Source organism: Schistocerca piceifrons, chromosome 9 (genome assembly GCF_021461385.2).
Source record: "Schistocerca piceifrons isolate TAMUIC-IGC-003096 chromosome 9, iqSchPice1.1, whole genome shotgun sequence".
Taxonomy (NCBI): Eukaryota; Metazoa; Arthropoda; class Insecta; order Orthoptera; family Acrididae; genus Schistocerca; species Schistocerca piceifrons.
This window is the reverse complement of record NC_060146.1, coordinates 73,945,038-73,960,738: the sequence shown is the minus strand read 5'-3', so window position 1 is coordinate 73,960,738 and position 15,701 is coordinate 73,945,038. Positions and strand designations below refer to the sequence as shown.

Here is a 15,701-nt window from a genome sequence, read left to right as displayed (position 1 = left end):
ATTTTAAACAACAGATGAACAATACACTACAAACCTGTCATATGAACTTCTTTCCCCACTTAAAGCCACGCTTTCTGTGCTAAATCCCTTCTGCAGTAGCATGGCGCCTTGAAATTACATAAAATAAGGTGTTTTTCCACTTCCTGTACATACGTTATGTTAGTAACCTGTCGTTCATTTTCATAATAAATGAATACGCAAGTGCGTGAAGGACCAGCTAACGTCGGCAACGGGTAGCATTTGAGTTGCTCTTTGTGTGGAGGGCCGCAGGCAAAGAACTGTGCAACAAAATAATCCTGCTCACCTAAAACATATGCGGAAAGTGTGTTGACTCAAGGATTCAAGTTCATGCTTCTGTATAAAACGTACATACCACAGATAATGGAGGATTGTTGAATGATTTATTTTCTCACAATACATGTTCTGAAATTGTATACTCATTTTGTAATCTAAAAGTAATTTAATAGGCATGAAATATGAATAGGACATTGTGTAGTTTTATGATTGTAAGAATGTCCATAATTACTGGTATTTGCACAAGAATAATACACAGAAATGTTATTTTACTTAAACGTGCTTGAAGGTACCACAAATAAGATATATGCTATGTACTTATTTGAGGTAGGCAACAAATTATTCTTTTAAAATTTTCATCATATTAATTCATTTTTGCGAGAGAGATTATTCTGCTCTGTGTTAGTTGATATGTTGGAATAGCTTTCTTTATGTTGTGAACTACAGCTCCAGAAAATAAGAGCTATTGATGTGCATCAAACATCTTGACCATTAATACTAATTTTAAGTGTTTGTTTGTTTTCTAGTGTTGTCAAAAGATGTTCCCTGAAGAAAATCAAGCTTTTACTGCAGCCAAATTGTCGCCTGAAGCCGAGATATGGTCATTTGAATTACGCGATAAGGTCTTACAGAGGAAGAACTACATAGATGAAGAATATTTTAGTACTAAACAGTGTATCCAATGTACCCTAAACGTATGGTTCTCACGACAACATATGCGACAATAAGTGATATGAAGGTTTTTACAAGAGCCTGGTGAAGCCATGTGCATTCAGAGCCTGGTTTTTACAAGTGAAGCAATATATATGTCCAGAAAACTGCATTGATTTAATGGTTAATGAAGTTGTAAGTAACTGTTTAAAAAATTGTTTTGCTATTGCGTGCTCACATCAGACATTGCGGATCACTTGATAATCACTTGGTATTGGGTATGAGAATTTTGAAACTCTGTTTCTCACAGAAACATTGGTGAATGCAAATACAGATCTGTATAATGAATTTCTTTTCTACTAGTTTGTTTTAGCTGTAGCACCATTCCCAGGTAAACATCTAGTGGGAATAGATACCAATATTGCACCGGTGAGTAAACTGTCGCGCTTCTGTTTGTTCTTAGATCGCTATAATCAGCTAAGTTTTGTTTGTATAGAATATTTTCACGAAATACGTTTGACACCTGGAATAACAGTTTATTCACTTTGATGCTTTATGGCACTGTAAAAACATATTTTGACTCGATTTAAACCGAACTCAAATGCGATATAGGGGAAAATTGTGCCGCAGAGTTGGCCACTCTGGAGGAGCCAGTCATTGGCTGATAGCGTAGCGAGTGACGTGGCCTGAGACGAAATCGGGGAGTTCGTCTGTTGGGTTGCACAATTGCAGTCGCAACGTAAGCTGATAAGTGGATGCGAATTGCAAAGCCACCCAAACTTTCGCAGTAAGTAATGGAATTGATTACATTAAAACTCTTAAGTGTTATTCCTGTAGTTGCATCAAAATAAAAACTAATTAAATTAAGAGTCCGGCTTTTTTTCAGGTACAAGGTTATTGTTTTGCTTCGATACCAAAAGACGTTTCACTAGAGTTGCGGCACCCTCGTTGGTTTTTTCTTCCTTAAATTGTTCCTGAAATATATACATGTGAAATCATCCAGAGGGCCAAATTAGTACGGCATGTCGGGTTACAACTATTAAAAATTGTTGTTGTTGTTCAGTAAGTAAGGGGGGAGGGGACTACCGTTCGATCATAGATCGCTTTTTCGCCCTTATGACAGCCTTTTGGATGTGGTAATTTTCACCACTTGTTTAAAAGTGGGAAAGACGGTCACTATCTGTTTATCTGGAGGGTTGTTGCTATGCTACTAGACTGGAGATTATTTTAATGGGGTGGGTTCTAGATGATGAATGTTAGCTGTCACCCTTCAGTGCTTTTATTGCAAGTCTACTTGTGTTGCAGGTTAGCTGATATATTCCTGCTTTCTTGAATTTACGTTGGTGATTTTGGGTATTTTTAATATTTTCTGCACTCTGTTATTAGTTATATATGCCACAAGTATTCCTTGTTTTCTTATGTTTCCTTTTATGTGTGTTATTTTGTAGACAGATGTCACTGTCTGCCATGTTTTCCTGTTTGTTGTTTTCTTCATCTTTTGTGTTCATGTATTTTCTGTTGTGTGATTGTTAACTCTCCGTTCAGTGTTGGTTTGGTTCAGTTTTTCTACTGTGTTCATTTTGTAACATTTCTGTGATTATTTTGTAACATTGCCCGTGGTCATTTGTCTGAATGTGAATAACAAAACAACATACAGAATAGAAAACACTAAGGGAAACAAGGAATATATGTGGCATGTAGAACTGACAACACACTGCAGAAAAGATTAAAAATACTCAAAAATAGCCTTTAATCATGTTAAAATAACTTCGTGGTCAACTTCTCAGAGAGTGGAGCTGAAGGGGCTAGCAACCTGCCAGTTGGAGTTCTTTCTTTGAGCATCATGCAGCACAATGTGTTTCTGTTTTCTATGTGCATTCAGAGCCTGGTGAAGCCATGTGCATTCAGAGCCTGGTGAAGCCCTCCCCCCGCCCCCTCCCCTCCACCTTTACACATGAGTGAGAGAGACAATGAAAACACATTGGAATGAAATCAAATTTCGAGACCACTAATCCAAATCAAAACAGTGAAACAAATGTTTCTCGGACATACGTCAGAAACGTAAATAGTGCAGCGAAACGTAAGAACAAGCTGCAGCAACTTATCAAGATCCAGAATTCTGCAATGAGCAGGAAAAGTCATAAGTAAATGCTGTTAACATCCCAGTACACAGCCTAATCCATAAATACCAAACCAAATCGAATAGTTCTTCGTACCAAAGCCTCACAAATCTTTTACCAATTTCAATAGGTTATTCTTAATACAAAACAACAAAGACACAATTAGCAAGCAAATAAAAACCTGCCATATCCCAGGTCAGGTCCAATACAGCAATAGTAAGTGTGAATGGGCTATATGCAATGATTTTAACAGAAGGTTGTATCTGAAACAAAAATTAAGTTCGGACGATGCCCTAAGAACATTCTGTGTTTGCAGGTGTCATGATCTATTAATTTAAACATATGGCTGGTTCTGTTGGCAACCATACAAAATTAAAAGGATAAAGTACACATGTAGTTTAAATTGCTAAATCTGAAGTAATATATTCCTACCCGACTTAAAATGTGCCTGTATGTATTTCAGGAACAGTCAAAGAGAAATACCCAGTGGAAGTGCCACAGTTGTGTTGAAACATATTTGTGTATTAAAACAAATGAGCAACTGTGTTCATGCCAAAAAGGCAGATTCTCTTTAATTTATAATTAACAGATTTCATTTTTTTATGCAATTCACTGTATAACTATTATTCATGGCTGAGCATTAAAATCTTTTTATGTAGCCTACCTTCTTCTCAAATAGCCAGTAAATTTCACTAGGCTATGGAAATAAATGTGTAGCTTCCATGTTCCACATATGAAGATTGAAGCCTGAAAAGTTTCTAAAACCAGTTGATGGATTAAACAAAATTTTTAAAAATTGACTTGTTGCAATTTTCTGTATTTATACTAAATATGCAGACATGGGTTCTAAAAAATACCCGTATATAATGAATAAGCTGAATCTGATAGAAATTGTAATTTTGTAAAGAGCACATTATGTGTTTCTGGACATGTTAACAAAGTTGGCAGCCTTTGCACCACTTTTAAATCTCTTCAAGAACTGACTGAATTAAGTATGCTGCTCTTTGACAGTGCTTCTGTATCAATAACTGCATCAACTGAGGTTATTGTTAATGTTGTTTGCCAATGAAGTATTATGCAACATAATACAGTACAGATTCCAACGCTCTTCTATGGGGCATAGCTGTGGTAACTTCTACACCTGTCAGTGATTTTTTTTTTTTCCCCTCTAAGTTGGCATGTTGCATCCTTTGTTCCAGTAAATCCTCAACCCAGTGACAAATTATGTTTGGTACTCTGTATTCTCTGACTTCTGTTAATAATTATTTTGTGTGGTACAGAGTAGGTACAATGCTTTTCACAGGCCAAGAAATAGTTCTGCTTGCTGTTTGCTTTCACCAATGTCTTTGTGAGAAAAGTGCACATTGGTTGACATGTCGCATGTGTATGGAATTTTTTTTTGGGTGGCATGTTGGAGGTCAGTTATTTCGAGCTCATTATGTTTGAGCTCAGGATATTTCCTAAGATCAACAATCGGTGGATTCAAGGATATTGGACAGTATCGTTTTGTGAGAAGCTCCTGCCCTCTCTTTTTGCAGAGAATGGACTTAACGCATTGTGTCCAAACACAGAGAATTGTCTAAAGATGGAAATAGCTGCCTGAACGCTATGACCTGAATACAGAGTAATGTCTATCAAATATTGACTGTTAATGAATAAACTTACAGATAATTAAAACGTGAGGTTCTTCAGTGTAAATAAGATTGTTTCCTTCATTGGATTTGCTAATGTATGTAGCAAATTTTATTGTGATCAATGACTATTACATTCAGAGTAAGAACATTTTGGCTTCCTTTGTTTACACAATTGTTAGCTACTATGGACATTCACAGGAGCACAACTATTATGGAGTGATCCCTCAGTGTGTATTTTTATTTTATTTAATTAATTTATTTATTTATTTTTGCATACAAAACCATTACTGTGGTGAATGTGTACACTCCTGGAAATGGAAAAAAGAACACATTGACACCGGTGTGTCAGACCCACCATACTTGCTCCGGACACTGCGAGAGGGCTGTACAAGCAATGATCACACGCACGGCACAGCAGACACACCAGGAACCGCGGTGTTGGCCGTCGAATGGCGCTAGCTGCGCAGCATTTGTGCACCGCCGCCATCAGTGTCAGCCAGTTTGCCGTGGCATACGGAGCTCCATCGCAGTCTTTAACACTGGTAGCATGCCGCGACAGCGTGGACGTGAACCGTATGTGCAGTTGACGGACTTTGAGCGAGGGCGTATAGTGGGCATGCGGGAGGCCGGGTGGATGTACCGCCGAATTGCTCAACACGTGGGGCGTGAGGTCTCCACAGTACATCGATGTTGTCGCCAGTGGTCGGCGGAAGGTGCACGTGCCTGTCGACCTGGGACCGGACCGCAGCGGCGCACGGATGCACGCCAAGACCGTAGGATCCTACGCAGTGCCGTAGGGGACCGCACCGCCACTTCCCAGCAAATTAGGGACACTGTTGCTCCTGGGGTATCGGCGAGGACCATTCGCAACCGTCTCCATGAAGCTGGGCTACGGTCCCGCACACCGTTAGGCCGTCTTCCGCTCACGCCCCAACATCGTGCAGCCCGCCTCCAGTGGTGTCGCGACAGGCGTGAATGGAGGGACGAATGGAGACGTGTCGTCTTCAGCGATGAGAGTCGCTTCTGCCTTGGTGCCAATGATGGTCGTATGCGTGTTTGTCACCGTGCAGGTGAGCGCCACAATCACGACTGCATACGACCGAGGCACACAGGGCCAACACCCGGCATCATGGTGTGGGGAGCAATCTCCTACACTGTCCGTGCACCACTGGTGATCGTCGAGGGGACACTGAATAGTGCACGGTACATCCAAACCGTCATCGAACCCATCGTTCTACCATTCCTAGACCGGCAAGGGAACTTGCTTTTCCAACAGGACAATGCACGTCCGCATGTATCCCGTGCCACCCAACGTGCTCTAGAAGGTGTAAGTCAACTACCCTGGCCAGCAAGATCTCCGGATCTGTCCCCCATTGAGCATGTTTGGGACTGGATGAAGCGTCGTCTCACGCGGTCTGCACGTCCAGCACGAACGCTGGTCCAACTGAGGCGCCAGGTGGAAATGGTATGGCAAGCCGTTCCACAGGACTACATCCAGCATCTCTACGATCGTCTCCATGGGAGAATAGCAGCCTGCATTGCTGCGAAAGGTGGATATACACTGTACTAGTGCCGACATTGTGCATGCTCTGTTGCCTGTGTCTATGTGCCTGTGGTTCTGTCAGTGTGATCATGTGATGTATCTGACCCCAGGAATGTGTCAATAAAGTTTCCCCTTCCTGGGACAATGAATTCACGGTGTTCTTATTTCAATTTCCAGGAGTGTATTTTGATGACTTCAAGTTGTCTGAGACACAGTTTGTAATTAGACTTCATGGAAACTTGAATTTTTTTAACACTGTAGGATTTAAAACGCTTGGACAACTAAAATACAGCAAAATTTATGGTATATTTTTATTTCACGCACTATTAAATTAGTAGTAGATTGTTACCTCTCCACTAGTTCACAGGTTATCGTATGTGAGAGAATCTTACAGGTTCCCTATGAAAGTATATTGGGGAAGGCATTTCATTTATGAGAAATTGTTGGTGAAATCTGCTTTGAATTTCCTGCACTTCATTCCAATGTAGAGTGACTACTGTGTTGCACTCTGTACTTTTATGAAAGGAGAAATTTGGCAACAATTTAAATTAAAAGATCAAGAGGAAAGTAGTTATATATTCTCATGAGGCTCTGAATCATATTTCACCCAGGCCTTCCTAGAACATTCCAAAGAAATTGCAACACCACACAGTTGATGCATATCTTGTTTTCCTCCAAATAGAAAGCCTACACATTAAAAGGTCTCTTGCGAGACTCTTCGTGAAGATAAGTCTCATCGTGACTTTTGTCTTTGGCTAAGCTTGATGTAACACAAGAATTCACACCACAAGCAACATCAACAAATGTGGAGAAAATGGCCCAAGGCTGTATTTCATTTTTTCCCTGTTCACTCAATGATAAAGCAAGGGGAACATGACTGACTGTATGCCTCTATACAAGCCATAATTGTCTTATTTTCATGCTCTTTATGTGAAATGTATGTTGGCAGCAGTAGAATCATTCAGCAGTCAGCTTCAAATGCTGGTTCTCTAAATTTTCTCAGAAATGTTTCTCGAACAGAATATCATCTTCCTCCAGGGACTCCCATTTCAGTTCCCGAAGCATCTACTGGTAAAAAATCTAGCAGCCTGCTTATGAAGTTGTACGGTGTCTTCCTTTAATATGACCTGGTGGGGATCCCAAACACTCGCGCAATACTCAAGAATCACACTACTATTGTCCTTGGTCTCCTTTACAGATGAATCACATTTTCCTAAAATTCTGCCAGTAAACTGAAGTCAACGACTCACCTTCCCTACTAGCACTTCTATGTGCTCGCTCCATTTCACATCTCTTTGCATAATTATGTATAGATATTTATTCAATGTGGTAGTCAAGCAGCATGTTACTAATGCTGTATTTGAGTTTGATTTTGCTACTCATTTGCATTAACTTACATTTTTGTACATTTAGAGCTACCTGCCATTCATAACGCCAACTAGAAAGTTTGTCTAAGTCATCTTGTATCCTCCTATAGTCGCTCAACGACATCTTCTCGTACACTACAGCATCATCAGCAAACAGTGGCTGACTGGTGCTCACTGTGTCCACCAGATCATCTGTGTATATAACAGTGGCCGTACCACGCTTCCCTGGCCTACTCCGACCGAGCGAGGTGGCGCAATGGTTAGACACTGGACTCGCATTCGGGAGGACGACTGTTCAATCCCGCGTCCGACCATCCTGATTCAGGTTTTCCGTGATTTCCCTAAATCACTCCAGGCAAATGCTGGGATGGTTCCTCTGAAAGGGCACGGCTGACTTCCTTCCCTAATCTGATGGGACCGATGACCACACTGTCTGGTCTCCTTCCCCAAACCAACCAACTAACCTGGCCTACTCCTTACTATATCTGTGTCTCTGATTAACACTCACTGTTGAGGGCAATGTACTGAGTTCTGTTACTGAAGAAGTCTTCGAGCCACTTTGTTAACAGTCTGCAGTAGGACACAATGTCAAATGCCTCTCGGAACTCGAGGAATATGGAATCTGCCTGTTGGCCTTCAGCCATAGTTTTACTGAGTAGTACCAACTGTCACGTGTAACATTTCTCTGCATATTTTCAGTGTCTTTCACCAGCTGAAGGACAGCCTGTGTGGGAGTGCTGATCTTATACACCGTTTGAAAGGGTTTGACTGTCTCTGCCTTTCCCATAAGTGTAAGAGTAATACAAGGAAGCCATGTGTTGTTCAGTCAAGCACTGAATATTTAAGCCATATTGTGCCAGTTTGTGTGGCATATACCTTCCATACCCAAACCTTCCATGGCAAGGTACAAACATTTCAGTGACACACACTATTGGAGTTGCAGAAGATAGTGGTTGACAGTTCTCAATGAAATGCAGAAATATTTGTGAAATTGCTGGAGACTTGCAGTCCAGGCAACAGCAGAAACATGTTATATAGCCTTTAATTACATTACCTTGTGGTTGCTGTTTTCTCCATTGAAAACATCTATTCCTCCTGAAGATGTGAGCTTCTCCATCATCAGCTGTCATGTCATAAGCACTTTATTTCCAGTTTCGATTTTGTTTGATCACTAAATATCTCAAAATCAAGGTCACATCGCTGTTGTTGAAGTCTTCATGTCTGAGTATTCACTGAGGTGTTCTTGAGCATCCACATTGGTCTCACATAAAACATATTGCATAGTATGTCCAGTTTTCCTTACCCCTGCCATGGACAAAAGGTAACATTCAACCAAACATGGTGTGTGCAAACACTAGGGTTTATCTTTGAGACCTTTCAAGTCCATGGAAAAGGGCAACAACAGTGCATCGTAGAGGTGTGTGAAATATCAGAATACAAAATGTGTTATGGGTCCAACTGATAGTTTATAGTTGTTATGGATTAAGTATGAATTATTAATAAATTTTTGGTTTTGTTTGATTGTCCACTATCTTTTACATCTAGAACGAATGAAAGGTTTAAGTCTCTGGCTGCAACTGACAAATTGTACATCAGTACTGAAGTATTGATATTAACCATAGTTTTTCCAGTACTGTGTTCTCACTTGGAGATTATGCACACATTGAATTGACATGTTTCACACCTAAAGATGGGAATATAGTTCTCAAAGATTGTTGTGAGTCCTCAGTAAATTGTGACCATTAGTTGGTGCTTTGATTTTTTTTTATTCAATAAAGATAATTGTGGCCAACATTCTATTAGTTTTATTTTGCTGGTGACAAAAATGAATCAATGGTTGTAATTTAGCCTTGATTCCCAATGTCTAAATAATTATGTACAAAAAATTAATTTCAGCATGGATATCTCTATATTGTACTTCCTTCAAGCTCAGAAGAGATCCTTTAGTTTTGGTTGGTTGTTCATATTATTTATTGCCACTAGTAGAAGTGAACTCTGTAGCTTTACCTGTTATAATGGTTTATAGAAACTTCTATTTTATCAGATATCTTTTATTTTACTTAATCGTCAGTATTAAGTTTTATGCTTCTTTTTGATTCGTATTTTTTACTAATGTCTCCATAAATGTCAAAATCTGTAGATTGTTTAATGTGGAAAATTCAAATATGATACATGTTTTGGAATTCTTTAATACTGCATCTGAAATTAATCTGTCTTTCACAGTGCCATTGTTTGTTTTATCTTTGATTTGTTTATTAACTTATCTTTTTGTTACAGGAGAAAGGGTTATTTTGCTTTATACTCCTCCTGAGCTCTGTGGTGAAAGCATGAACTTCAGTTCAAACACTTATCGTACTTTATCTATAGGTACTAAACTTACACTATTTAGTGTGCAGTATACGCCAGTAAACCTTTTAAAATGGAACTTTCGTGAACTTTTAAAATTTGGCCAGCGAATTGGCTGTTCAAAGAAATTTGTGCTTGCATCCGGTAGTTGTTAACTACAGTCTCTGATACCTGTCAGTAATCCTCAGGTGAAGCCATTGAATACTGAAACTTCCTGGCAGATTAAAACTGTGTGCCCGACCGAGACTCGAACTCGGGACCTTTGCCTTTTGCGGGCAAGTGGTCTACCAGCTGAGCTACCGAAGCACGACTCACGCCCGGTACTCACAGCTTTACTTCTGCCAGTATCTCGTCTCCTACCTTCCAAACTTTACAGAAGCTCTCCTGCGAACCTTGCAGATCTAGCACTCCTGAAAGAAAGGATATTGCGGAGACATGGCTTAGCCACAGCCTGGGGGATGTTTCCAGAATGAGATTTTCACTCTGCAGCGGAGTGTGCGCTGATATGAAACTTCCTGGCAGATTAAAACGGTGTGCCTGACCGAGACTCGAACTCGGGACCTTCGCCTTCCACGGGAAAGTGCTCTAGCAACTGAGCTACCGAAGCACGACTCACGCCTGGTACTCACAGCTTTTCTTCTGCCAGTATCTCGAAAGGTTCGCAGGAGAGCTTCTGTAAAGTTTGGAAGGTAGGAGACGAGATACTGGCAGAAGTAAAGCTGTGAGTACCGGGCGTGAGTCGTGCTTCGGTAGCTCAGTTGGTAGAGCACTTGCCTGTGAAAGGCAAAGGTCCCGAGTTCGAGTCTCGGTCGGGCACACAGTTTCAATCTGCCAGGAAGTTTCATATCAGCGCACACTCCGCTGCAGAGTGAAAATCCCATTGAATACTGTCAGAAACATCACCAAGTTCACATGTTATTAGCGCTGTTAGTATTCCATGCATTGCATCAAGATTGTGGTGACGTATGAGCAAATTACCCAACTGACAGCACCCTCACTGATGAAATTACAGAACTCAGGTTATCTTATTGTGACAGCCATCAGCATCATCTGAAGTCTTGGATTGGGGGAAATTGTGGAGATCCAATCAGTAGCCACTGTCATGGTTCATCCGATATTCTCCAAAGCATATTGCTGTGGACTCTCTAATAATGGAATCCCAAAAACACGTAGTTGTGGCTAAGATTATTGTTTTATCACACTTCATTGACTGTCTGGTAGGTGTAGACTCTTTGGCATTAGCAGATCCGCTAGGTTGTAAAGGCGAGTGGAACATTGATGTTCTGTGCAGTGTTCTTTCACTGTGCATATAATCTGTCCTATGTAGGATACACCACAGTGGCAAGGTATTTTGTATGTTCACTCCTTCTGAAATAACAAATCGCTGATCCCAGATAGTCTATAGTCTTAGATGGTGGGCGGTAAACCACTTTTACCTGAAATTTACATAGGATTCTTGCTATCTTAAGTGAAACATTGCAACCAAAGGGAAGAAAAGGTAGAGATATTGGTGGCATGCTTTCCTCTTTGTGCACTTAATGGTTCTAGGTTTTAACTAATGGTGCCCTATTAGAAAATACAAACTAGTAATGTTGGGTCTCTGATCAACTGAATGTCCCAGAGAACCATTATTCATCCATCTAACCAAAACATTGAGGAAAGGCAGATAATCACCTTCCTCTATTTACATAGGGGACCATATGTTATGAATGTTGTTGAGGTGAAGTAACAACTCTATTATTTTATCTTCTCTATGAGGCCATCCTATTATAGTATTGCACACACATCTCCAATGTAGGTTTATTTAAAGGCTGCTGATTCAAGTGCTATCTCCTCAAAGTCGTTCGTAAAATAGTGGGCTACTAGGGGACAGCACATTAACATTTGGAATATCAGACCAACTGTGTGACTGGATTGAAGAGTTCCTAGTGAACGGAACACAGCATGTCACTCTGAACAGAGAGAAGTCTTCAGACATAAAAGTAACTTCGGACGTGCTCTAGGTGAGTAGTTAGGACCATTACTTTTCACAGTACATTTATAAATGACCTAGTAGATAACATTTTAAGTTCCTCAAGGCTTTTCATGGATAGTGATGCTGTTGTATACACTGAAGTAGTTACTCTAGAAAATTGTGGTGAAATGCAGGAAGGCTTCCAGATGATCAACTTTTGGTGCAGAGTGTAGCAGTTGATCCTCAACCTGAACGAATGTAATTTACTACGTTCGTCTAATCCGGCCATGACATAATTTCATCTGGCCTGCCAACAGTACTTGAGTTTGCGTGATAAAATGTATTTAATCTGCTTTACTGCTGGTGTCACTAGGACTACGTGTAGCCATTAAGTTTGACATTGGAGCTTCTGCAGCAGAATCCATGTATGGTGAACCACCTGGACTCCCCTTGGAATTTTTCAAGCAACAATGTGGCCACCCATCACAAGAATATTCGTTCCTACCAGCAAGTCAAGAGTTCAACCAATAAATTTGGCCTGTCATTGACATATGACATATGGAGTCCTAGGAAATCTTGACTTGAAGAAGCATTTTTTGAGAGATTTTCAGATCTTGACAACATTGAGAGTGAACTTCTTCTTTTCCATAATCTGTTTGATTGCAACCTTGATGATATGGCCATTGACCTACAGTAGCACCTCATTGATTAGCAAACCAATGACTTTTTGAAAGGGAAGCACAAAGAAAGAAAAGTTGTTGAATTTTACTGCTGTTTATCTGATGGTAAATTTCCGAGACTGAAGAAATTTTCCGCTGGTATTACATCAGTGTTTTGAACAACTTATGTCTGTGAACAATCATTTTTAGAAATGAACTTTCTGAAGTCACTATATCGAACAAGGTTGACTACTGTACATTTGAAACCCATTGCCTTGATAGGATACAGCAATACCAAATTAACGGTATCTAGAAACCCAAAAGTCAGTTTCACAAATATCTTGTTGCTTAATTTGTGAGATTCAGATATGTGCACCCTAGGTCGGATTGACCTATCTTTTTCCTAAATTGCGTTCTTTGATAAAATTTTTAGTAAATAAATATCTTCGTTATCCTTGTGTTTTATGCATTACCTGTCACTCGCGCATGATTTACATGGGATGCTGAACTGAAATCCTTCTTCCCTGAGATTTTGTTCTGGTGTTTAAGTATTGTAGAGAATGATGATGCGGCCAGCGCATGCCCTTTTTTTTTCTTTTTCCAGTTATCCGGCATCTCGTGCAAAATGCTTGGTGGTCTCTGGTCTAAATCATATGCAGGAGCACTAATGTAGCTTATTATTACTTAAAAGATAGACCTTTATGAATTCTAGGAAGGTCATACAGTCCTGGTGGTGGTTCACAACAATGCAATCTTTAACCTTACCAGGGTATTTTGAAATAACTAGGAAGAATTCGTGAATACAGAAATTTTTCATTGTACATATCCTGTAGGGCTGTAATCAGTCTTCTTGTAGATAGAATCACTGCTAGACCATACTTCTTATCAACATACAAACTATGGAGGCAACATCTGTGCTATCCCAAATATCTTTTGGTCCCAAACATCCAGCACTTACTGGTTTATCTCTACAGCTCTGGAAAGACAGTGACCTTCATCTGGACACCGAGCCACGTGTGCATTCCAGGAAATGAACTTGCTGACTGTGCAGCCAGATGCAACTACAGGAGGTCAACTCGATGTCGGCATTCTGGGCACCGACTTATGATCTCAACTTTGAGACAATATTTTGAGCCTCTGGCAATTGGAATGACAGGCTGCTACAACCCAAAACAAGTGTGGCACACATCTTTCCAGGCCTCTCAGAAAGATGCCATTATATTGTGCTGACTATGCATCGGCCACGTGAGACTCACCCAAGAGTTCCTTCTGCAGCGGGAGGATCCTCCTCACTGCAGCTGTGACCTCACTACCTCAGATGCTTGCAGATGACTAGACAGCCACTACCAAAGTTTCGCATTTCATGAGGGAGAGTGAATTTTACAATAAACTATAATACTCCTCGACTTCCCGTGTGTGTGTGTGTGTGTGTGTGTGTGTGGGGGGGGGGGGGGGGGGGGTGCCACCCACACGACTACAGGTTACTCTCTTCTCCCCCCTCACCTTGTTGTGCCTTTAGACCCTCTTGTGCAAGATGCTGCCTGGATTATCTTTATTTTCATTTACCTGTTGTGTTACAACTACTGTCATCTCTTTTTCAAACTCTTTCACATGCTTATGTAGTTGGAGCAGCCAAGTTCCCACTTTTTTCACTCTTTAGTTTTTACATGTTTCCCTAATGAAATGGAGGGACAGATGACCCAGTGGTTTAGTCACTTTAAATGCCTCATTATCATCTATGGAGCAACAGTAATGTTGCATTACCGTTGTTAGGTTTCAGTACTTGCATTACTGTTGTTAGGCTTCAGTACTTGCATTACTGTTGTTAGGCTTCAGTACCAATACGTCAGGATATTCTTGGAGATTTCATGGTGCAACTCTTTCTGTGGAGGTTGTTACTGTGTTTGGGAGACGCTTCCAAAAGGTCACCGGAAGTTTGCTTTCTTATTTCTTCTGCAGCATCCAGAGGAAGGAGTTATATGGCTTCTTCAACACTACTCACAAAGCTGATTATAGTAGGTGCCCTAGGTTTAGTTGCAAAATTGAGTCATCTACCTAATAGCATCAGTGTCACATTTTTCCAAGCCATTTCTGAAGAATTGTACCACTTGCATCTAATGGTTGTAACACATCTTTTTCGTGTATCATGGTATTGAGTTGACAGAGTGACTTTGGCCACGTTTGATTGGATAAATAAGGAAGCACGTTCTCAGCAGATGTCAAAATTTAATTGTATGCTGCCACGGCAGTCATTGTCCCAGTGGAGAACTTCATGACATCGTGCTGTCAGTTTCGTGAAGAAAAATATGGAGGATGCAATGCTGCATGTATTGTGCAAAGGCCTCAATTTTGTATGTGCACTTGTAGCATCAGCTTCAAAGTTTTGTGAGTGGTGTTGAAGAAGCTGAATGTCTCCCTTTGGATGATGCAGGAGAAATGAGAAGGGAAGTGTGCCATGCTTTTTTTTTTTTTTGAGACTTTCTGCTGAGTGCAGTAACTTAACCTCTGCAGAAAGAGCTGCACTATGAAATTGCTGAGTGGATCTTGATGCAGTAGTACTGAAGGCTGAACGATAAAGCAACAGTACTGATACCTTGTAGTTTGTGCTAATTGATTCTACCTGTAAAGAGGATATCTGCAAAAGAAAACTTTTGGATTTAGGAGTTCTTCATCTATGTCTGCGTCAACATAGATACTCCACACACTGCTGTGTAGTGCTTGGTGGAGGGTGCCCTGTACCATTACTAGTCTTCTTTTTCATTTTCTGCTCACAAGTGGAATGAGGGGAAAAATGACTGTCTGTATGTCTCCGTAAGAGCCCTAATTTCTGTTATCTTAACTTTGTGGTCCTTACACAAAATGTATGTTGGCAGCAGTAGAATTGTTCTGCAGTCAGCTCCAAATGCTGGTTCTCTAAATTTTCTCAGTAGTGTTCCTCGAAAAGAACATTACCTTTTCTCCAGGAATTCCCATTTGAGTCTCCTTGGGCACAGAACTCGCATAGTTTTAGAACCAGATACTTTACCTAAGGTCCTAAAGGCAGTGTAAAGGGAATATTAATATTCCATCCAGCAGATTAAAAGGGCACTACAAGCTAAAATCTAGGAGCATGAAGTGCACAAAGAGGTGAGAA

The 15,701-nt window shown here is 40.5% G+C and overlaps 1 protein-coding gene across 1 annotated transcript in view; it reads left to right on the top strand.

Annotated features, from left to right (window-relative positions):
* Positions 1–1,611: 1,611 nt before the first annotated feature.
* Positions 1,612–15,701, top strand: part of LOC124717074 (speckle-type POZ protein-like) — a 39,979-nt gene continuing 25,889 nt past the window's right edge. Inside the window, exons 1-2 of the mRNA XM_047243759.1 lie at positions 1,612–1,732; positions 9,887–9,976. Coding sequence (XP_047099715.1) covers positions 9,937–9,976 — 40 coding nt within the window. The 5' untranslated portion in view covers positions 1,612–1,732; positions 9,887–9,936. The remainder of the gene's footprint in view (positions 1,733–9,886; positions 9,977–15,701) is intronic.